Source organism: Salmo salar, chromosome ssa07, assembly GCF_905237065.1.
Source record: "Salmo salar chromosome ssa07, Ssal_v3.1, whole genome shotgun sequence".
NCBI classification, from domain to species: Eukaryota; Metazoa; Chordata; class Actinopteri; order Salmoniformes; family Salmonidae; genus Salmo; species Salmo salar.
In genome coordinates this window covers 37,386,827-37,410,388 of record NC_059448.1, presented here as the reverse complement: position 1 = coordinate 37,410,388, position 23,562 = coordinate 37,386,827, and the positions used below count along the sequence as shown (strand labels likewise).

Below are 23,562 nucleotides of genomic sequence, written 5' to 3'. Positions count from 1 at the left end.
TAACAAGTATCCTATTTCAGAAGACATATTCCTCCCATGTCTCTGAACCATTGATCAATAATTCCCTATTACAGAAATGGATCATTAGTACTCTATTGACTCTCGTCCTCTCGTACTCCGTCTCTGTGATGTGTATTTATCTTCGACATACTCTTACATATGCAACAAGGCACTAAAGTAATACTGCAGAAATATACGTTAAAGGAAAGCACTTTTTGGTCTAAATGCATAAGCCTTATGTTTGGGGCAAATCCAGCAACACATCACTGGGTAACTACCTTCTTATTTTCAAGCATGGTGGTTGTTGCATCATGATATGGGTGTACTTGACATCGGCAAAGACTAGGGAGTTTTTCAGGCTGAAAACAAAACGGGATGAAGCTAAGCACAAGCAAAATCCTAGAGGAAAACCTGCTTCAGTCTGCTTTCCACCAGACACTGGGAGAGGAATTCACATTTCAGAAGGACAATAACCTACAACATAAAAGCCACATCTACACTGGAGATGCTTACCAAGAAGACAGTGAATGTGGTGCAGTTACAGTTTTGACTTAAATCTGCTTGAAAATCTATGGCAAGACTTGAAAATTGCTGAATAGCCATGATCCCAAAAACAAAACACCGACAGAGCTTGAAGAATTTTGAAAAGAATAAATGGGCAAATATTGCAGAATACAGGTGTACAAAGCTCTTATTAGACCCAAGGAGACTCACCAGCTGTAATCATTCGGAAAAGGTGTTTCTAACATGTATTGACTCAGAGGGTGAATACTTACCTAGTCAAGGTACATTAGTGTTTTATTTTTCATTCATCTTTAAAAAAAAAAACATTTTGTTTTTACTTTGACAGAGTATTCTGTGTAGATCGTTGAGGAAAAAGAACAATTAAATCAATTTTTAAAAATCACACTTTGTAACAAAATGTGAAGACATCCAAGGGGGGTGTCTACTTTCTATAGGCACTGTAAGTGTACCACAACTCATTCCAACGATCTCTGTTTTTCAGTATGCCTGTGTCATCTTGAGTTTCAGGTTTGAATACACACGGTCCTCCCCACAGAATAGAACACCATATTTCATCTCCATGGTCCTCCTTATATCCTCTCCTCTGTTCTGCCATTTGAACCAGCTGAGGAAATGTTATGAACTTCAGAAAAGCGGTGTTCCTCAAGTATCTATGACTTCATACAAACAGCGTAGGCAGACAGCTAGCCATGCCTTTGTTTGAATTCAGATCGTTGTGTTTGGTCTAAAGCGTAATTATTCTTTCATTGCTCTGACTCAGACTGATCATGCCTGATCTATCTCGGCTGTACCCTCTTTCTCCACCATCACCCGCCAACTCGTCTGTCAATGCAATCTATTACTTGATGACTTTGAAAATGTTAATCGCCCACCTGAGAAATCTAATTTAATCAACATATTTCTGGAATTTACATGATCTTTCATCATCACCCATTGTCACTCACGCCCAGTTTAGCATACTCATTGAACACCACGTTGTCTGAACATCCTTCAGAATATTTTAACTACATGTACTTCTAGCTGTATGTAGGTTGGGAAATATTTATTAGGCACACATACACTGAGCATGATATGGGCTGTCTGAGATGTCTGTTTTTTTTGGTTTTTTTTACCCTGAAGGAGAATGCCTCGAGTTACTGTCCCATTTGCTTATACAATACACAGCGGTGACCCTGTTTTGAGCCCCACATTTGGGAAGGGGGGGGATTCCTGTTTTGCATGTTATTTTGGCATTCATATGTGTCACATATCAGTTTGCAAACAATGTAAAAAAAAATTAAAATAATTAAAATTATATATATATATATATATATATATATATATATATATATATATATATATATATATATAAAATCATTGGGTTAATAAAGCTGCATACAAACATGGTCTATTTTTTTTGGTTTCTTGAGTAAGGGAGCTACAAAATGCAGGTGTTTCAGCCTAGCTCAGCGCTTTATGTGGTGGGGTAAGCCAGCAGAAAATACGGAGCATTGCACCGTGATTGGCTCAGTGTTCTGTCACTCATGGGGACCATACGTCACCAACAAGTCTAAGGGTAGAGCTAGAAAATTCAAGCCCCTTGGGTGCTGCCATAGAGTTACATTAGAAATGCCCATCCAAGAACGCTCAAGGTCATTGGCCACAGATAAAATTACGTCAAATCACATATCTACAGTAGGTTTCAAAATCTTAGCTAGCAGTCATCATGAATCGGAACTGCAAAATCTGACTTTAGTGAGTTCAAGACAACTGGGAACTCAGGGAAAAACGAGCTACGACTGGGAAAATACATTTTGAACTTTCATCCAACTCGGAAATGTAAATCTGGAACTCGGGCCGCTTTCTAGAGCTATGACCTGAAGATCACTGACCTCATCATGATTCAAACTTTTTTTTCTCTCTCTCGAGTTCCTAGTTATCTTAACAGCACAATAAATCCAGAGAATGCCAGACTGATGACAAAATTTGCCCACGAAGGACCGCCGCGCCACCTTCCTGTTCAAGTGAACAAAGCACAACAAGGTAAGTCCAAAAAATGTTGGAACTCACCTTGTTGTGCTCACTTGAACAGGAAGGTGGCGTGGTGGTCCTTCGTGGGCACATTTAGTCTTGTATGCTGCTGCATAAATGATGTAATATGCCAGGGAGATATGTATACTGTAGCTAAGAAAGTAATACTAAGTGTATGTTGTGTAGTAAGCTGTTAGTAGCCCATGTGCCTCACCCTAATAATTTAGTCTATATTCACCTCTTAATTTCGCCTACTGTTCTGACTTGTGCACATGTAGCCTATAACCTGTTTTTGAGAAATGTAATCATTGAATATTGTAAGAGCTTTCATTGTCTGCTTATATGCCCCCTTTATTTATCCTACTGTTCGGACTTGGTGTACAGGGAGAACACTGTAAGAAAGGCCCATGTTCTGAATTCTGTTGCTGTACATTTCAAAAGTGCTGAACAAATAGTTATATTGAGTACATCCGTCCTTGCTCTCTCATGAATGTCTTAATAGAAATGACGTATTGCCTCTTAACCGCTTGTCATGCCCTTATGACATAGTTTGTACATCTCAATTGTTAGTAGAAACCACATTTGTTTAAGCAAGTCAGCCATATCAGCCATGTTTTTTTTTTAAAGTCAGTAAATGAGGCTGAATACACTTTCGCTGCCAGACAAGGCTCCGCTGATAGCCAGGTGTAGCAGTGGTAAGGTGTTGGGACCGCTGTTGAGACTGCTGTTGGGACAGCTTTATGTAGGCCCTAACAGTTTGTGGGCACCGTTTGTCAACGTTATAGTACAATTCATGCATTGTTGTGTTGTGTAGTGGCTTTGCTGGAATGCATCCCACAATTTTTTGGGGGACCCATGAAGATTTACATGCTAAAATCGCCACTGACAGTACATGCTAAGAATGAACTAACCTCGATAATGTAGTCATTGCCATCTTTTCCGTGGACGGCTTTCACAGCACAGATATCAAGTCCCCCGAACATCTCGGCACAGGAGTCCACCCACAGACGATATCTGGAACACAGCAACATCCACAAGTCATTGTCAATTACAAAACAGACTTTGGCAGTGAAACTAATTTACTTAAAGCCTGCAGGTATAATGCTTTATAACTTGTTTAACTGTTTGACATATCAGGATATCATTTTCTGTTTGTTTTGTTCTACAAATATTTGAAGGGGGGAGGTGTCATACAAGTCTTGTATTTACTTGTGTGCAAATTAATAAACACAATAATAAATCTATAAGCGTTCATAATTTATTATAATAAGGCTTATCTGTTATATTATGTCTAACAAAGTGTCTATAGGCCAGCTTACCTGTCCGTCATCGCGATCTGTTCCAACATGGCTGAGCCTGTGTTAGCCTTCCAGTTGCCTGAGATGGACGTTCTCCTAGAAAAGGTGAAAATCAAGGAAATGAATCAGGCATTCAGCTATTCTCTGGACTGGAATGGAAAGCAATGATCAGCTAGCTTAGTCATTGTGCTTTGTTTTTGTACAGTAGTTCTACAGAAGACCCTGGGGGGGAAATGTTATCGTTGAATTCTACATTGATGATGATTGCATTGTACGCCTACATTATGTTTGTGTCACGGTCAATTGGAGACGTCACCAGTCATGAAAGCACGAGGAAATAAGTTGAGATAAGGAAGTAAATTCCACTCCTCTTAGTCAAGCAATCATTGTTCGGATTGAGAGACATGAAAGTAGAAAGGGCGTAGATTCATACTTTCATTGTTACTGTACATTATGTTTTACATTTACTGCATGAGATCTGTTGTATTCAAGAGGATGCTGTTGAGCATTTGAAATTGAAGTGGCTGGTTACTCAGAGAAGATTATTTTAGTTCAAGCTGAGATTGAGACTATAAGGCTGAATTTGCCCTGTGGTCACGGTCACATTGGCTGATGCTGTCACTTCCCTCTGGGAGACAGAATGGAATGTCAGTGCAGGGTGCAACCCTGGTCGTTGTCCCTGGGTAGAGAAGGAAGTGCTGTGGTGTGGGTGAGCCCTGCACGCCTCCACTGACTGGGAAGGGTGTACCATGGGCCTCTTCCCACACTCACATTGGCATGCAGGCTGGACTATTCTAGGGTCTGTCTATCAATCTCTCTTTCTCTCCGTCTCTTTTTTTGTTTCCCTTCATCCATCTCTGTTTCAATGTCTTTCTCTCCCCCTCTCTCTGGTAAAGTCATTCACATGCAAGCCATATAGTTTCATTCTAGTCACAATCATTGCTGACATGTCCAAGTCACAGACAAAACCCAGTGTACACAGCATAGAGACTACATCATGCTTACATGTAGGCCTTGTAGTTGTTGCCGATTTTCTGGATCCTGATGTCGTACTTAGACAGGACGTATGGCTCAGAGGTGGCATAGGTTCTGGCCAGCGCCACCACACTGGTAATATCCTGGAAGTCAAGTTCGTTCTCCACTTTGATCTGAAACAGGAAGACGCCACCAATTAGTTAAATCCGCAGGAAGATATGCCTAATTGGTACTTTGATGGTTAATTACCAAACACGCTATAAAAGCTATGAGACAGGAGCTGAAGTAGACTGATTGATTTACATTCCTGTGGGATTCTAACACAGACAGGATAATGAAAAGCTTCGTCTCTGGAAAATGTTAGAATTTTAGGAGCTGCACGTTTCTCACACCCATGTGAGTTCATCAGGTACACAGTAACTTTATATACAGACAGTACAGTAATAATTGATTGCATTTATATTGCCCGTTTCCACTTACAGTAGGTGCTCAAAAAGCGCGTTACATAGTAAGGGAGTAAACTCACCTCTTCCACCACTAATATGCTAGACAACATTTTGATGGAAATGACAAACAGCTAAATTCAAATCAACCCACAACTTATCCAAAGAGAACAAACAGTACAATTCTGTAGATTCCTTTTTTAACAGTAAACACTAATTTGCTGTATCTTTTTGTATGTAAACAGGTTTGATTAAATATTGATTAAATTAAACTGACAGGCACACTAAGCCGAAGACACCCAATTACCAACCAGATATGTCTGTGTTGATAAAAAGAGGTATTACAACACTCCAGAAACTGCCTTAGACCATGGGAAAAGGGGCAAAGGAGTAGTATACAGCCATAAATCAACAGCCTGTAATGTATAGCTATCTGAATGTATATCACCCATATGCTGTATGATGATAGCAGCCAGGGTCCTGGACATCCCCTTCATATTCCCTCCATTGACACTCATTATCATCCCCTCTGGCTGTTATCGTTGACACTATGATTCATCCACCATGTGGTGGAAGTCAGTGGGAACAGTGAGGGGCTGTCGTGGACAGGGACAGACTGGACTGATTGCTCTCGCTTTCCCACCCCCACACCTCTCTCTCCTTTCAGCTCATCTCTTCTTAAGTGAGATGGAGAGGTCTACTATGGTAAAGATATGGGGGAGGAGTTTGCCCACTTTTTGAGTAAATAAGTAAATGACGTAATTTACTGGAATTTTCCAAGCTGTTAAAGGCACAGTCAACTTAGTGTATGTAAACTTCTGACCCACTGGAATTGTGATACAGTGAATTATAAGTGAAATAATCTGTCTGTAAACAATTGTTGGAAAAATTACGTGTCATGCACAGAGTAGATGTCCTAACCGACTTGCCAAAACTATAGTTTGTTAACAAGAAATTTGTGGAGTGGTTGAAAAATGAGTTTTAATGACTAACCTAAGTGTATGTAAACTTCTGACTTCAACTATGTATGTATGTATGTATGTATGTATGTATGTATGTTTCTTGCTTCCTTGTGTGTTTGCGCGCACCCTGTGGTGGTGCCACTTGCTAATGAACAACTTAGCAAATTGTTATGCTGCCTGCCCGGTGCCTGGGTGCACTGAGGCGAACAGTCACATGCTTGTTTTAATCCTTGTTGTTATTTACAATGGTCTTATCAGAAAAATTATCTTGGGGTTATGAGGCATGAGACGGCTTCTCTCCAGAGTTTAAAATGTTGTATTCAATGGAGGACGGAATTTTATCAAACATGGACTGTAGAACAACATGGTAAAACAAAGAAGAGGAATAGTATAAGGAGAAATGAGGATATGCATATTCAAGCTTTGTCTATTTTTTGCACTGCTGCTTTGTACTGCTGCAGACTAACACTTACAGTAGCATGTCCAGGCTTTTATGAGGTAACTAGAAGAGAGGTCTTCAGATCCTGACGCTGATCAGCTTGCCGATGCCGATGCCCATGTCATTCCCACATCTCCTCCCTAACTCCTTATGAACATGTAAACCCCCTGAAAAAGCCCCCAAGGTCCCTTCCTATCAGATACACTGTGAAATCATGGGTTGCAGCTTCACACCCTTCTCCACCTCCTCTCCAAGACTGATAGTCTGCTTATGGAAGGGATGTCATGCCATCATCACACTCAGAGATACACTGAGAAGAGATAAGGAGCCTGGTCTGTTATGTACAGGTCAACTCCTAACTGTACAGTATGTGATAGGTTAGCATAACAAACACAAACAAATCAAGACCATACATGCAATGGTGAGATGGAGAGATAAGCAGCCAGGGAGTGCCCAGACCTTAGTGGTGGTGGTGTGTGTGTGCGCATGCGTATCAACGTCGCAGGGAAGCTTACCTTGCCAATGCCGGCGTGGGCATGGCCCATCTTGACCACCACAGGGAACGTTGGTGTTGTCACCTGGGAAAGAAGACAAAGTAGAGTGTTACCACAGTCTGAAAAACCACTGGCAGAGGAGAGAACATGCAGTATGCATTAGTCCTAATACCAACTAAGTGGATGGAGGGTTTCTCTGAAGAGCAACCTTGATATCGTAATGGGTAGCGTGTTAAGACTGAAGCTGGGAAAGCATTTTAGAGCTACACTGAGATCCAAATAATTATAACCAGTATCTATCTATACCTAATTTGATTGACAAGGGCTCCAAGACTATGACTTGGCTATGATTGAACTGCACTGTCCATGTGAGTGATTGACTACTAAAAGCAAAACACAAGTTCCTCCCTAAATTTAATTGCAAGGCATAGCTCAGACCTGACGTATGGTATAGAATCAAAACCTAATTTAAAGTGAAAGACTTCTCAAAGACCATTATCGAACTACCACATTGAACTTAAAGCCACCCAATTTAGGGAAGCATGAGGTATTTTCTGAAAAATGTTGGTTTATTACACAAAAGAGAAGTTCTGGGAAACGAGAAAGAGCGAGACCAAAGCCACAGCTTCTTGGGATGGGTTTAGACAACCCAGCCCCACCGCAGACGTCATGGGCTTTCTCATAGCGTGGTGTGCAATGTGAGGAGGAGGAGGAAACATCAACAGATGACTTCAAACGTGTTCTTTAAACACATTCTTGCCACTGATAGATCCCCTGATACCATTGTTAGATGGAAATGTAATCAAAAGAGAGGGCTTATCCAGTTTGAAACCAATTTCTAAATCTCCTATTGTTTGAAATGCCACACAGAGATGATATAGACTCACTAGAGCGTTTGCGTCATCGTTCTCTATGTAACAGCCCCCTTTAGTTAATTTAGACTGTATCAAAGCAATCACATCAGTTACATGCATTCCAACAAATGTACAGTTGAAGTCGGAAGTTGACATACAGACAATGATTTATTTCAGCTTTTATTTCTTTCATCATATTCCCAGTAGGTCAGAAGTTTACATACACTCAATTAGTATTTGGTAGCATTGCCTTTAAATTGTTTAACTTGGGTCAAACCTTTCTGGTAGCCATCCACAAGCTTCCCACAACAAGTTGGGTGAATTTTGGCCCATTCCTCCTGACAGACCTGGTGTAACCGAGTCAGGTTTGTAGGCCTCCTTTTGCCTCAAATGATGTCAATTAGCCTATCAGAAGCTTCTAAAGCCATGACATTTTCTGGAATTTTCCAAGCTGTTTAAAGGCACAGTCAACTTAGTGTATGTAAACTTCTGACCCACTGGAATTGTGATACAGTGAATTATAAGTGAAATAATCTGTAAACAATTGTTGGAAAAATTACTTGTGTCGTGCAGAAAGTAGATGTCCTAACTAACTTGCCAAAGCTATAGTTTGTTAACAAGAAATTTGTGGAGTGGTTGAAAAACAAGTTTTAATGACTTCAACCTAAATGTATGCATGTAAACGTCCGACTTCAACTGTATATTACAGTAGGCAAACATTAGAGAAACCTGGTCAGTTAAGTGTTATGGTGGTGTTAATAATATGGCATATCAAGTCGTGGTATGGTAAAAACAGTTAATTTGTCTATAAAGTATTCTGAGTACATTACCTGAACAACAAGAATGGGTTGTGTGTGTGTAACATCACTTACATTTTTATTGCAATCTTACGGTACAATATAACATCAGCGTTATAAGGTGGGCCTGGGTATAAGAACACACTCTTCCTGACACACTCCAAGAGAAAACATTTAGATAAGCAGAGGAGAGAATTTCAGTCATAGCAGAGGGCACACAGCCAGAGTATGCACACAGCCGTGAGCTCAGGCCTGACAGATCTGCTAGGGCAAAGGCAGCTGCTGCTATCGTTTTATCCACCCTTTGTCTGGCTGTCAGTGGACAGGCCTGAACAGAACAGAGAAGACCCCCGTCCGGATGTTGTTTGGTTAGTGTTTATCATCACAGTGCTCTACTCTTCGACAGACAAGGTTGCTAGGACATCAGTGCCAACCGTGTTGAGAGATCGTGAAACCACAGCCCCTAGCTGTACAAGATAACACAATCTCCATAATAGGCTGAAATCAACTTTAGTATGTGTGTGAGTTAGAAGTGTAATTGTGAATTTATAATCTACTTTCAAACTCTGTGAGCAATTTAAATCATGATTACACAATCCATTTACCCTAGTGAGTCAACCACTTGAAATCCCTAAAAATAGTACAAAGAGCTGCAGAACCCAGATAATAAGTATCCTCTGTTTAGGTGAAACACATTGGCTCATAGAAAGACAAATGGACTCCAATGTACCTCTCAAATCATCATTTAAATTCTGAAGAATAAGCTACCTACCGATGAACAGTTCCTGATCATTTATGGTAGGTAGCTCCCTTTTTGGTAGGCATTTCCATTTTTTAAATGGAAAATCTCCATCAATGCCAGAGAAAAGCACATTCACTAAGCCTCAGACGCAAGCTGAATTATTTTGTATTCGGTACATGTGAGCTATGTAGCAGGGAGACACCGGATATAACATGTGTATGAGAATGACTGAGGACAGTGGTTTCCCTGTGGGGGCTTGTCCTAAAATGACAGAGGAGGTTTTGGGCAGGTAGATTTGTGGCCGCCAGCTCTGTCTGGATGTGTAATCTGCAAATCTCCCAGTCATTCCCATCAATATGGCAATGACGGGAGACACGGTGTAGGGAAGAGACCACATCCTATCTAAATGAGGTTACACTGGCAGCACGGAACATCAGAAGGAAGATCAAATACGTCTGGGCACTAAACCTGGCATAAAACCCATCTCAGACTGAGACGTGCTTATGAGCTTTCAGACGGGTACATTTTCATTTGTCTCAGCTTTTGTTTTCTCACAGCTGCATGAATTACTGTACTTGCCTTTCTTGTTCCCACCCGAAAACCATTAACAACATGTTCAGTATGGTCAAGTAATTGAGAAAACACACACAAAAAAAATCTAATTATATGGCCAGTGATTTCACCAGTCTAGGTTTGGTTTCACAACATGAGGTTGCCGTCATTTACAGTAACGCACCAGACGACCAGGTCTGGCACATACTTCAGGGAAGCCCATCCTTCGGGCCAAAACACACACACACATACATACATACATACATTTTTTCTTTTTTTTGTGTGTGTGTGAAAGTCAGACAAGTGGATCATTTAGGGCCGAAGGCTGTCATGAATCACACTTCCCTAACCTCCAAACACCTCTGTGTCACATTCTTAAATCCTCCCCACTCCCCTCACTCAATTATAAAGTTGAGCTCAGTGGAACGTTGGGTCGTTGTCATGCAGACAAATAGATAAAACATTGAATATTTGTTTTTTGCACCAGTCTATTGGACCCATGGAATTTTCCACAAACTAAAGGGCAGCACTTTGAACTGAGAGGGGACATGAGTCATCCAACGACCACGCCTTTGCAGGTGCCATCATGTTGGACGAGGCTAATTGTCACGTAACATCTGTGCCCAAATAGCCATCCTTAGTGAATCACCACAGTTATAATGGAGGGACCTAAAAAGTTATTTGACCATTATAATTGCCCAAGGATCCTTGTGAAGTAGAGATCTGGGTCTAATAATGTACAATGTTACAGTGGTACTGTAAAACATTTATCGTAAAACTTCAGATGTTGGTTGGCAATTAATAAAACAATGAGCGGCTAGACAAAAAGGCGATTTAAGAGAGCGGGTGAAAGGTCAAACAAAACACATTCTCCATAACATTAGCTAGGAGAGTGGCCAGATGGATAAGTACTTAGATGTACATTGTAAATACGTACCTATCAAGCTCTGATTCGAGGGGGTAGAGTCATTCTGAGGGGGCGCATCAATTATCCAACGCAACACATGGTGCATCCATCCCCGCATATGTATGATCTCCTAATTTTTATGATGGCCGTTCAAAGCTGCCACATCAAGGAAGCGGACAGCAGCAAAAATACTTAAGCAGACAAGGAGAGGAGGAGAGCAGGGGGACCCTGACCCAGGCCGCTGTTCAAAAAGATCAGCCTGTTCACATAAAACCCTGCTCAAAGATTAACTTGGCCTTGAGAGACAAACGAAGAACACACAAATAACTGACTGTAATCACACACCTGGCCTGAGTGGATTTGATCTGCCCCTTTGAAATCAGCATTGCAAAACCTCAGAACTATTCCCGTACTATATATGCATGTGCTGTAGTAACTTGAAACAGTGTTCTGTGGATTGATGAAACTTTTACAAAATCAAGATCAAATCTGGAAGTTGAGGATTAATATTTTCCATAGAAATTTTAACAGGCGAGTGAATGGATGAATAACTACATATTCCAAACCAGACTGTCAGAACATCCTCTTGTTCATCCGGTTATTCAGTGGTTTCTCTGAGGTCTTTGATTGTGCTTGGTGTGGTAAATGCACAAGAGTTTGGGAATCAAGAAAACACTCTTAACCTAGAGCCAACCATCTATCGTTGCCATCTTCAGACCCACATGTACACTTTGAACTTCTTTGTAAGCAAACTTCATCATAGCCAAGTCACTACACAAGATAAACGTGCCACGGCCTTTGTAGTTGTACTTCCAGAAAATAACTGAATTAAGTCGTAGACATAACACACCTCTCTCAACGTGACACTGGCATGACACACTGTTCCCAGAAGAAAGCGAGAGACCAGACGACACACCGTTTAAATTGCATTTACAGTAATGGTAAGCCTTGTGCTACTGACGAGCCACCAAACTATACGTCGGATGCTCAGTGTATCACATCGTAAGCCGTTAGACTGCTAATGGGGCATGATAATTATTGTCATGGAATTCAGGGTCATCTGGCTTCCATTGGGATCCATCCTGATCGGAGTGTGTTTCCATGAGGGAAACATCTGTCTGGAAAACAGACAGACTTCCATCCCTAGTTCAGTAAGTGTCATGCAGCAGGGCTGTTAGTGCTAATCAATTCACTAACCTAGCTACATTTCAGCTGGCTTCTACATTTGAAAAAAAGTGAGAACCAACATAAATGGGACAGACGGGGCCTTTGGCAGCGCCAGTCCTGCAAAAACGATCAGTGCTGCAGGGCATTCCTCTCTGTCTAAAAGGGAAAAATGTCACATTCCCATTTTCCAGGGTTAGGCTACAATACACTGGGTCTTTGAAAAAGCGTCTGCATAAGTAAGGAGACAATGTATGCAATTACACCCAGAAAAGTCACTCGATCCTGGGATCAGGAAAGCTGTGAACCTCTGGTCATTGGCCCTCAGAGGCATACATAGAGAAAAGATTGTTTGATAGCAGAAAATGTCGCCTTTATTGGAGTTCTAGTTCAAAACATTATGTTTCTGCCCGAAAGATCTTCAACAGATAGTTTGGACGAGGAATTGGCATACAACCAATTTTCGCATCAGTTTCCTGATACCTCCCATCAGTTTCATGTACACAACTTGACAGTTTATGTAATTACTCATACCTCTTGTTGTGATGCAGTTGTTGATTTCTCATGTTTTGATTGATTTATGATGTTTAGAAATTGCAGTAAAAGTTTTTGCAAAGTAAAAGTAAAACGTTTTTTTTTATGAGCCTTGTCCAGAAGTTGAACAATTTGAACGACTTTCCCAATTTCATGCAAGCCCATAAACACATTACATGACAGATTGCTGGGCGTTTGTCTTTGCACAGCTCTGATGGGTTTTTCATTTATACAATATGCTAATGAGGCGATGGGCAAAAATAAACATTCCAAAAGTCAATTTGGCAACGGGAGTTTGGAGCAGATGGTTGAGGTCCTGGTTGCTGATAGAACAGACGACTGGTACCACAAACTTTGTTTACTCAATTTAAAAATGGGGTTCAACAGGCAATTTGCACTGAGAGGGTTTAGAAAGTTTAATTGAAAGTCAGAAGTAGGCCTTAAAAACAGTTGGTAACAGTAAATTATCCACTTTTGCAAACAGGGTTAAGATGTGATAGGACAGCCAAATTGAAATACTCAAGTATCCCTCCAAAACACTGATCAATGAGGGGACTACAGTCACAGAACAACAAAACAATTTAGTTGTAGTGGCGCGTAAGAGAACTGGGAAGTGTGTTATAGTGAAGGCCTAAATGAGGAGCAAAGGAAATGGTTTTGAACCCCCCACACCCTGCCCTTAAAAGCACCATTCCCTCTAGGACTAATACACTGTAAAAGTGAAATCCATATTCAGAGCCAAAACCCTAAAGTGGCCCAATGGATTAACAAATAAGGAGAGAAGAAAGAAAGTGGGCTAAGCAAATGAAACAAGGCCGGAACATAGAACAGGTGCCAATACTGTGGCGTTCTATAGGCCTCTGGAAAGTGACGGTTTCCTTCTCTATTAACATCTGTCCGGATGAGGAAGTACAGACCATAGAGTCAAGAATCCCCCCAGCTAGAAGGGAAACGAGAGAGTTGTTCTGACAGCCAGGAGTCCCAGGACACTCAGTGGATGTAGTAGATTGGTGTTGCCTCTGGAGATTTATCGAACAGGAAGAGAAGGGCTGTTGGGAAATCCACCACTGAGTGGCCACTCAGACGTAGCAGTCCGCCACTCAGAGTTCAATGGGAAAGCCGACGAATGAAGAAAGACCGTTTTCAGGTTGGGACTCTGCCCGTAGGTCCTCCACTGTAGGTCCTCAACTTACTACAATTTAGTAAGTATTGTATTTGCGAGCATAACTACAGTATAAATGGTGTGGGCTGAATTAAATGAGTTTAGATAATGTAAGACAATCGAAAAATAAACATTGAACCAATTGGGTGATTCATGGCATCGATCAACTGCCATAGATTCACTGAGCTGAAAGTCGTACTGTACATGCGTTGTTGATTATCACTTAAATGTTCAACCTACATTACTGTGTGAATAACATACACAGCATGATATAGCCTGATAACATGGAAGGTCCATTACAAGGTTATTAGCACCTAAGGCGGTGTGAGATAAGCCTAAGGGAAGGGTGAGAGTACTCTCCTGAATTGATAACGTTGTTGTTACCAATCGTGCTAATGCTCACTTGAGGAAGCGTGGGGCAAGATTTAGAGCTTCAACAAGCATGAAAATATGATTGATATACAGTGCCTTCAGAAAGTATTCAGACCCATTGACTTTTTCCACATTTTGTTACGCTACAGCCTTAATTTATTAAAATCGTTTGTCCCCCTGATCAATCTACACACAATACCCCATAACGACAAAGCAAAAACTGTTTTTGAAATTTCTGCTAATTTATACAAAAAACTGAAATATTCAATTTACGTAAGTATTCAGACCCTTCATTCAGTACTTTGTTGAAGAACATTTTAGCAGCGATTACAGTATAGATTCTTCTTGGGTACGACGCTACAAGCTTGGCACACCTGTATTTCTCCCATTCTTCTCTGCAGATCCTCTCAAGCTCTGTCAGGTTGGATGGGGAGCGTCGCTGCGCTGAGATACTAAATCGGCCTCAAGTCCAGGCTCTTGCTGGGCCACTCAAGAACATTCAGAGACTTGTCTCTGAAGCCACTCCTGCATTGTCTTGGCTGTGTGCTTAGGCTCCTTGTCCTGTTGGAAGGTGAACCTTCGCCCCCAGTCTGAGGTCCTGAGCGATCTGGAGCAGGTTTTCATCAAGGATCTCTCTGTACTTCATCTTTGCCTCGATTCTGACTAGTCTCCCAGTCCCTGCTGCTGAAAAACATCCCACAGCATAATGCTGCCACCACCATGCTTCACCGTAGGGATGGTGCCAGGTTTCCTCCAGATGTAACGCTTGACATTCAGGCCAAAGAGTTCAATCTTGGTTTCATCAGACCAGATAATCTTGTTTCTCATGGTCTGGGAGTTTTTAGGTGCCTTTTGGCTAACTCCAAGCGGGCTGTCATGTGCCTTTTACTGAGGAGTGGTTTCTGTCTGGCCACTCTACCATAAAGGCCTGATTGGAGGAGTGCTGCAGAGATTTTAATTGTATTTAACTAGGCAAGTCAGTTAAGAACAAATTCTTATTTACAATGATGGCCTACACACGCCAAACCCTAACGACGCTGGGCCAATTGTGCTCCGCCCTATGGGACTCTCAATCACGGCCAGTTGTGATACAGCCTGGAATCGAACCAGGGTCTGTAGTGACGCCTCTAGCACAGATGCAGTGCCTTAGACCGCTGCGCCACTTGAGATATGGTTGTCCTTCTGGAAGGTCCTGCCATTTCCACAGAGGAATTCTAGAGCTCTGTCAGAGTGACCAGGTTCTTGGTCACCTTCCTGACCAAAGCCCTTCTCCCCCGATTGCTCAGTTTGGCCGGGCGGCCAGCTCTAGGAAGAGTCTTGGTGGTTCCAAACTTGTTCCACCTAAGAATGATGGAGGCCACTGTGTTCTTGGGGACTAATGCTGAAGAATATTTTTGTTACCCTTCCCCAGATCTGTGCCTTGACAGTCCTGTCTCGGAGCTCTACGGACAATTCCTTCGACCTCATGGCTTGGTTTTTGCTCTGACATGCAGTGTCAATGGTGGGTTATATACCTTATATAGACAGGTGTGTGCCTTTCCAAATCATGTCCAGTCAATCAAATTTACCATAGGTGGACTCCAATCAAGTTGTAGAAACATCTCAAGAATGATCAATGGAAAAGGATGCACCTGAGCTCAATTTTGAGTCTCATAGCAAAGGGGCTGAATACTTAGGTAAATAAGGTATTTATGTTTTTATTTCTAAAAACCTGTTTTCGCTTTGTCATTATGGAGTAATGTGTATAGATTGCTGAGGATTTTTTTTTAAATGTAATCCATTTTAGAATAAGGCAGTAATGTAACAAAATGTGGAAAACGTCAAGGGTCTGAATACTTTCCAAAGACACTGTACATAAGCCATCAAAGGTTATGGTCATTTTGTGCAATATTAGCTCTACCCTCTGACCTATACTGTATTTCACAAGATTTATTGCCAAGTACATGTGATCATACACAAGGGAGTGCATGCATGTAGATGTTGGCTCTTACTCTACCGCACACCTGAGGAAAACAATAGAAGGAACAGGCAGCTCCTTTTGGCAAAAGAGAGGAATCTTCTGCAGACTACACAAAGCCAGAGCCCAAATCTCAGCACAGCCACTGCTTTCAATGAGGCCCCAGTACAGAGGAAGAAAGAGAGGGAAGGGAACATCAAGGGGGGAAAAAAATATTTTGGAACAGCTGGATGCGGCACACCCCGGCTCTATTTATACCGGCAGAAGGGAACGAGAGCGCCAACTTCTACCGTAGAATGAGTCCCGGGCAGCTGGCCAACTCGCTTTTGATGTCTCACTCAGACCAAACCCTGGCCTGGCAGCTCCATCCTCATAGCCCAGGGCTGCTCTACTTCCTCACCTGGAAAAGGGCTCCGTTTAGCATGGCAAAGGAAACGGTTTGTCTAGAGAACATCTGAGTAGAAGAGTGGCCGGGTTCGCCTGGCCTCTTTTTACCCAGGATGGGCTGGATAGGGCATACTGTCTAAGGAGAAGTGACAGGGAGTCACTCAGGGACAATGGGGTGCTACAAGGAATTGCAAGTGTGGTGTGAGGGTTTTGAGTGTGGTTTGAGTATATTGCTTCATGTCCAGTAAAGCAATAAATTGAGGGAGTCTTCTCATTGTGCCTATACGCCCTGTCTCTAAAGAAAACATTTATCATTATTGGGTTAGGGAAAAGCAATCTCAAGCTGCTTTCTCACAATCTGCACTTTGTATACTGTCCTTTATACACAACCAAGTCTAATACTTTGCTTTAAAACTGAATTTACAGCCACCAATTCACCAAATATATACAACACTTACAGCCACTTTATGACCAGTTGAAGGAATAAAACAAAAACACTGTTCCATTGTAATGGTGAGACTAAACATTTAGCGAAACTCTAAAAAGGTCTATGACATATTCTCTCTCTAAAATGACCTAGTCACCCTCAGTTCCCAAACATCACTATCAATTTGAGGACATTAGTGTGAAACAGCACAATGTTCCCATGATGCTGTGGATAAACGTTTGTGCAGGTTCTCCTGTGGTGCTGTAAATCTGGACTTTGGGTGAGCAGCGGTACCTCACACAGCAGTTTGTCCGGTAACACCGCGGTCCACACACCCAACGGGCCGTGGTCTGGCCTGGTTCGCCACGACCAGAGGGGGAGCAGAGGATGAGCCATGCACAGTGACAGCATGCTGATGGATAAAGGACAGTACTCCATAACTCACCGGCCACAGTAAGCCCCACACCCGCTTAGATCACCATTGACAATGGTTCAATGCTACCGCGGCGTGTAAGCCACGGGTCCTTGTAAATGCAATACATAGAGCTACAACATCCTCTATCTACGCAACATAATGTAGTGAACACATTCAGTGTAATTATAGTAGTGGGCAGATACTAACACCGTTAAGTCATACAGTGCGATATCATAGTGACCACATGCTATGGTATGCGTATAGGGAAAACAGCACCTAATAGGGATATTCCTGTGAAATCATGTCTATATGTAGGTTCCCACAATTCCCTCAGACATATGGTTGTCGCCACGCAGTGTGACGTCTACATCCGGTGAATCAACGGCCCTCCAACCTCCCTACCCATGAATCACTGGTCTCCAGTCCATCTTCACCGATTAGCTAAGCCCCCCTCCTCCTCCCACTCACCTTAACTGTTTCTGGGAAGGACTGCTGGTTAAGCAAGAGGAAACACACGTACTGGCCCATTTTAAACTGCCAGTGGAATCCTACTAGAACTAGATGCCAATGAATGCATAGGAGCACAGTGCATTACCAGTACAATAACACACTGGTTGGAGATAGCAGGTAGCCTGGCGATTAAGAGCGTTGAGCCAGTAACCGAAAGGTCGCTGGTTCGAATCCCCATGCCGGCAAGGAGGGAAAATCTGCTGTTCTGCCCTTGAGCAAGGCAGTTAACCCCCAACAACTGATCCCCAGGCAGCTCCCCGCACCTCTCTGATTCAGAGGGGTTGGATTAAATGCGGAACACACATTTCGGTTGAACGTATTCAGTTACGCAACTGACTAGGTATCCCCTTTCCTTCCCCTTTAGTGTCCCTGGCATGTTGCAAGGATGAGAAGGCTAGTCAACAATATAAAAACACCCAATGACAGCGATTCCAGTTACTCATAAAACAGTGTACAGTTACCGGGTTTATCGTCTAGTTTGACAGCACATAAACCTAAATGTCTAACAGCCCAGGCCTTTCAGTGGTCAGTCAATGAGACAGCCTTATATGACCAAAGTAAATAGAAATGTCATTTTTACTGTGCTCAGCATAGGAGTGCCTGTTACCGTGACTACCCTGCATTCCCTCAGCCTCCTGGAATTCTAAGGAGCTATTTCCATACTGTCATGCGTCCTGTGTATCCCAACTGCTGTGGCGGTGTCTCATGGCGTAATGCAACAGACATTTTGGGGGTTTCTCTGACTGACGGTTTGACGGTACACCAAAATTGTACTGTACAGTATGCAAGGGAGGGAAGAGGGACTCTGGCACAGAGCAGTGAAGCACTGGGGTTGTTACTTGGCCCTAGTGTGTCGGAAGTCAGTGACCGTTCGTCATACTTTACCTGCTGGGAGCGGGAGTCCCATTGTGAGTGAGATGGAGAGCACAGGTCAGGGACGCGTTTCCCTTCCCTAGTAGTCAAAGGTCTCCATTGAACATGAACTGATAGCCATAATCTCACTGTTAGCTAATGGGAACAGTGAACGGACAGTGGTTTCACCATTGAGATAGAATGGGTATCACCATCAAAAGCTAAGGAGCTGTCTGTGACATCTTGCTTTGAAGATGAAGTGTTTTAAAAAGCGGTGTAGATGAATGAGCTGCTGATAAATACGGAGATGAAAACGATTCCGGCTCACGATAATGCTTCCAGGTTTCCTAGTTGACCTCCTAGAGGACAGGAAGTAGATCCTAGGGTAGCTTCACAATCATTTAAACAATCGGCATCACATTGTGCTGACAGATCAGAGATAGAATGCTTTGACTTTATCACACAAGAAGTGGCTTCCTTTTATACTGCAAAAAAACTGACAACGACTATATCATTTAAGATTATGTAGTCTTCCGTGGCATAGAGTAGCCTGCCAGCATGACATTTGATTCTGGGTGACAAGATTAAAGATTGAAGCCCAACACCTATTATCTTCACTCACAAATGAAGTCCGACACCAGTTGGCTGAATGGGGTGTTTGTTTGACCTGCAGGACCAGACGTCCAGGAAGTTTCAATTAAATAATCTCTCACTTACCCTCTATTAGTCTCACAGGCCTGTTTGGCAAGCAGTGGAAATGTCTACCAATGTCTAAAGCCACTATATGTGGGTGAGTTAGCCTAAGTGAATTCACTCAGGCCATTGTGTTTGGTTAGGGGGATGGAAGGTAGTGTAAACTTCAGCGTTGTCAACCTTCATTGGTTTTACTACCTTACACGATGCACATTGCTCATCTCATGTACTGTAGTATTTTACAGGTTCTTTTAAAATAAACAGCAGTAAAGCAAAAAGGGGGCCATGTCCCACTTAAGCACTATGGCATGGAGGAGAGGGAGTAGCGTAGGAGGACCAACAGGCAGGAACCCCAGTGAGTCATGCATGTTTGGATGCGATCCCCCGGAGATCCTCTCTCGGCGCTGCTCTCTTTTACACTTTTGCCTCTTCCTGTGTCTATTTAACGGCTTGACAGTCGCATGAAAAAGGTATTTCACCGCCTGGTCCCTTTTGTCATTACAGAACCACACATAGAGCCTTCAAACACCTCTTAGCGCACAATGCCTTCCCAGGCTCCCCGAAGGCTGGCTGGGCAGCTCGCACTAAATAACACGCACTTTTTCTATACATAGATTTTTAGAGATGAGATTGTGCACCTGCATTATGCTTACAGTATGTTGGCCTAATTAGGACAACATTTCCAGAAGGTCCTATGGCGTTTTTTGTATAAAGGACAGATGGGGTCATACGGAAACGTCATGAGTGATATCCCAAAGAGAGCATGCATGGCTGCGCCTCCCTCCCCATGCCATTCTCTTTTGTCACAATCTTTTTATATAAAGTGACGTCAGAAATGTTAGACAAAGGCTTAAATCGAGGCCATGGTGAAATAAACAAAGACGTAATGTGGTTATTGGAGTATTTGTTTGAAGAATCCTCAGGGATATCAGACGGAAATGGTGGACACCACCCTGATCCAGGTGAGAAGCTCAGTTAAAAGAAAATTATAAACGTCACCCCCCCCGAGAAAACTAATAAGTCTCCAATCTCTGACCCGACAAGGAATGCAACAAATATGATGACTCCTTCATGTTCCAACCTGACACAATGGCTCAGAGGTTATGTTATTAATGGTTAACAATGGCCTTGCATAGCTCTTGTTTTTTTTGGATGCTCACCATGAAGTTCTGACATGCCATCCCATCTGCATATTAAAAAAATGTATCCGATAAAACTGGACTTTAGCTGTGGTCATCTGATTCTATTCCAAAGTTATAAATAAACAAGCTGTGCATGACTGTCTAGAGCAGGGGTGGGCAAACATTTTGGCTCAAGGGCCACGTCGGGATTTTGAAATTCAACGGAGAGACGCATTTTTGGGGGGACCAATTGTTTGTTAAGATCAATTTGCGGGGGCCTCCCGAGTGGCGCAGAGGTCTAAGGCACTACATTGCAGTGCTTGAGGCGTCACTACTGACCCGGGTTCGATCCCAGGCTGTGTCACAGCTGGCCGTGACTGGGAGACCCATGAGGCGGCGCACAATTAGCCCAGCGTCGTCCGGGTTAAGAGAGGGTTTGGTAGGTCGAGATTTCCTAGTCCCATTGCGCTCTAGCGACTCCTGTGGCGAGGCAGGCAAATGCACGCTAACACGGTCGCCAGGTGTACGGTGTTTCCTCCGACACATTGGTGCGGCTGGCTTCCGGGTTAAGCGGGCATTGTATCAAGAAGCAGTGTGGCTTGGCTGGGTCGTGTTTCAGAGGATACACGGCTCTCGACCGTCGCCTCTCCCGAGTTCGTACGGGAGTTGCAGCGATGGGACAAGACTATAAACTACCAATTGGATGCCACGAAATTGGGGAGAAAAAAGGTGTAAAAAAATATATCTATATACACTACCGTTCAAAAGTTTGGGGTCACATCAAATTGATCAGAAATACAGTGTAGACATTGTTAATGTTGTAAATGACTACTGTAGCTGGAAACGGATGATTTTTTATGGAATATCAACATAGGCGTACAGAGGCCCATTATCAGCAACCATCACTCCTGTGTTCCAATGGCACATTGTGTTAGCTAATCCAAGTTGATCATTTTAAAAGGCTAACTGATCATTAGAAAACCCTTTTCCAATTATGTTAGCACAGCTGAAAACTGTTGCTCTGATTAAAGAAGCAATAAAACTGGCCTTGTTTAGACAAGTTGAGTATCTGGAGCATCAGCATTTGTGGGTTCGATTACAGGCTTAAAATGGCCAGAAACAAAGAACTTTATTTTTCTTGGCCAGTCTGAGATATGGCTTTTTCTTTGCAACTCTGCCTAGAAGGCCTGCATCCCGGAGTCGCATCTTCACTGTTGACATTGAGACCGATGTGCTTTTCTTTCAAAAACAAGGACATTTCTAAGTGACCCCAAACTTTTGAACGGTAGTGTATATAGATATATCTTTTTTTTTTATAGTAAAAAAATAAATAAAAGAAATGTAATGTCTCGCGGGCTGGATTGAAGTGCCCCCCCCCTCTTGGTTTAGAGGAAGGATACCAAGAATTTCCAGAGTATACATACTGTACATGCCCTCCTGAACAAACAGGTTAATTATATAGGAAATAGTGATCAGGAAACTGTATAATTCTGAAATAATAAATTGAATATTTATTTGCTGTGTGCCCCTTATTGTACAGTCATAACATGATCTGCGTATGACAGACACACTTTGCCAACAAATACGTTCTTTACTGTTGTTAAATGAAAACAGACAGACAAAGGCCTACTGCATGCAATATACAAGTGGTGTGTGTGCTACAGTGTATGTCTTTGTGGGCCACATAACCTAAAGAAAGAAAAAAAAAAAAATAAACATACTTCACCAGTTCTGAGTTGTTAGCTTATTGTAATGACGTCATTTCCACCAGCCTTGCCTGCTGGGCCTGTTCCTATTGAGGTTAACAGAAAGCGTTCTAAAAGGTTTTCATGAGAGGGGCTATAGGGTCATAGTTCATTAGCCTGGGATTACTCTGGCTTTGTTATATAACTCTCCACAGATCAGCCTCCACACACAGCGATATCTCCACTCAGGTTCCTGAACCATTACATAAAAACAGAGGCGAGAAAAAACTGATTAAACTTAAATTTGTCTAATTCTAGAGATTGTAGCCAGCGTGAAGGATTTTACCAGCGCACACACTGGGTCAATTGAATAACACTGTTCTCGCTCTCTCAACTTCAGCATGAGAAGTTTTGAAAATGAGGCTGGTTGTGAGACTAATGCCAATACACAGAAGTGATTTGGAATGTCTTTTCAAAGGTATAAAAGGGTTCTGTGGTTCTCACAGAGGTGTATTCATAAGCATACAATTTTATACAACAGGTGCAAAACTGTCTAGAGGCCAAGTTTTTTTGGACAATATGAAAAGGTATGGTGTAAACAAATGGAGTTCATTACTGCCTAGAATTGAGCTTTGATCACTGACCAGAAAATGCTACAGAAGTTCACTGAACATAAATGGGCATTTAGTGGTGAGCCTGGAAAAACCACCAAACCATGTCTTTCTGATACACCCAAAGGAAACCTAATTTGTACATGTTGCTGTTTCATTGTTAAAATTAACAAAACATGGTAATAACAACAAAAACAAATAAGTGACAAGTTTTCCATTAATTATAATAAATAAATTATCCTTGTATGTATGAAACATTACATCAGGCTCATATGGGCATCACTACAGTCCCTGGTTCAAATCCAGGCTGTATCACATCCGACCGTGATTGGGAGTCCCATAGGGCGGCACACAATTGGCACAGCGTTGTCAGGGTTTGGCCGTGGTAGGCCATCATTGTAAATAAGAATTTGTTCTTAACTGCCTTGCCTAGTTAAATAAAAACGTTTTTAAAAAATATGGTTTTCCATTCAATGAGCAATTTCCAGCGGTTTTTACTCAGACTGGAATGTTTTAGGGCTGACAAAAGTGAAAAGGGGTAAAATAATATTTTGAAAAAAAAAAAAGAGACAAACATTGTAAAGTAAATTCCAATATGTCACGCATCTGTTATTCTTGATGACATCATCGACGGCTCGAGTCGTGATTGGCTGTCGTGCCGCGAAATCTGGCGA

At 42.3% G+C, this 23,562-nt stretch overlaps 1 protein-coding gene across 1 annotated transcript in view; it reads right to left on the bottom strand.

Moving 5' to 3' along the window:
- Positions 1–23,562, bottom strand: part of LOC106609096 (synapsin-3) — a 111,699-nt gene that overhangs the window by 21,631 nt on the left and 66,506 nt on the right. Inside the window, exons 7-10 of the mRNA XM_014207499.2 lie at positions 7,168–7,230; positions 4,839–4,981; positions 3,855–3,929; positions 3,447–3,549 (exon numbers count right to left, since the gene is read on the bottom strand). Coding sequence (XP_014062974.2) covers positions 3,447–3,549; positions 3,855–3,929; positions 4,839–4,981; positions 7,168–7,230 — 384 coding nt within the window. The remainder of the gene's footprint in view (positions 1–3,446; positions 3,550–3,854; positions 3,930–4,838; positions 4,982–7,167; positions 7,231–23,562) is intronic.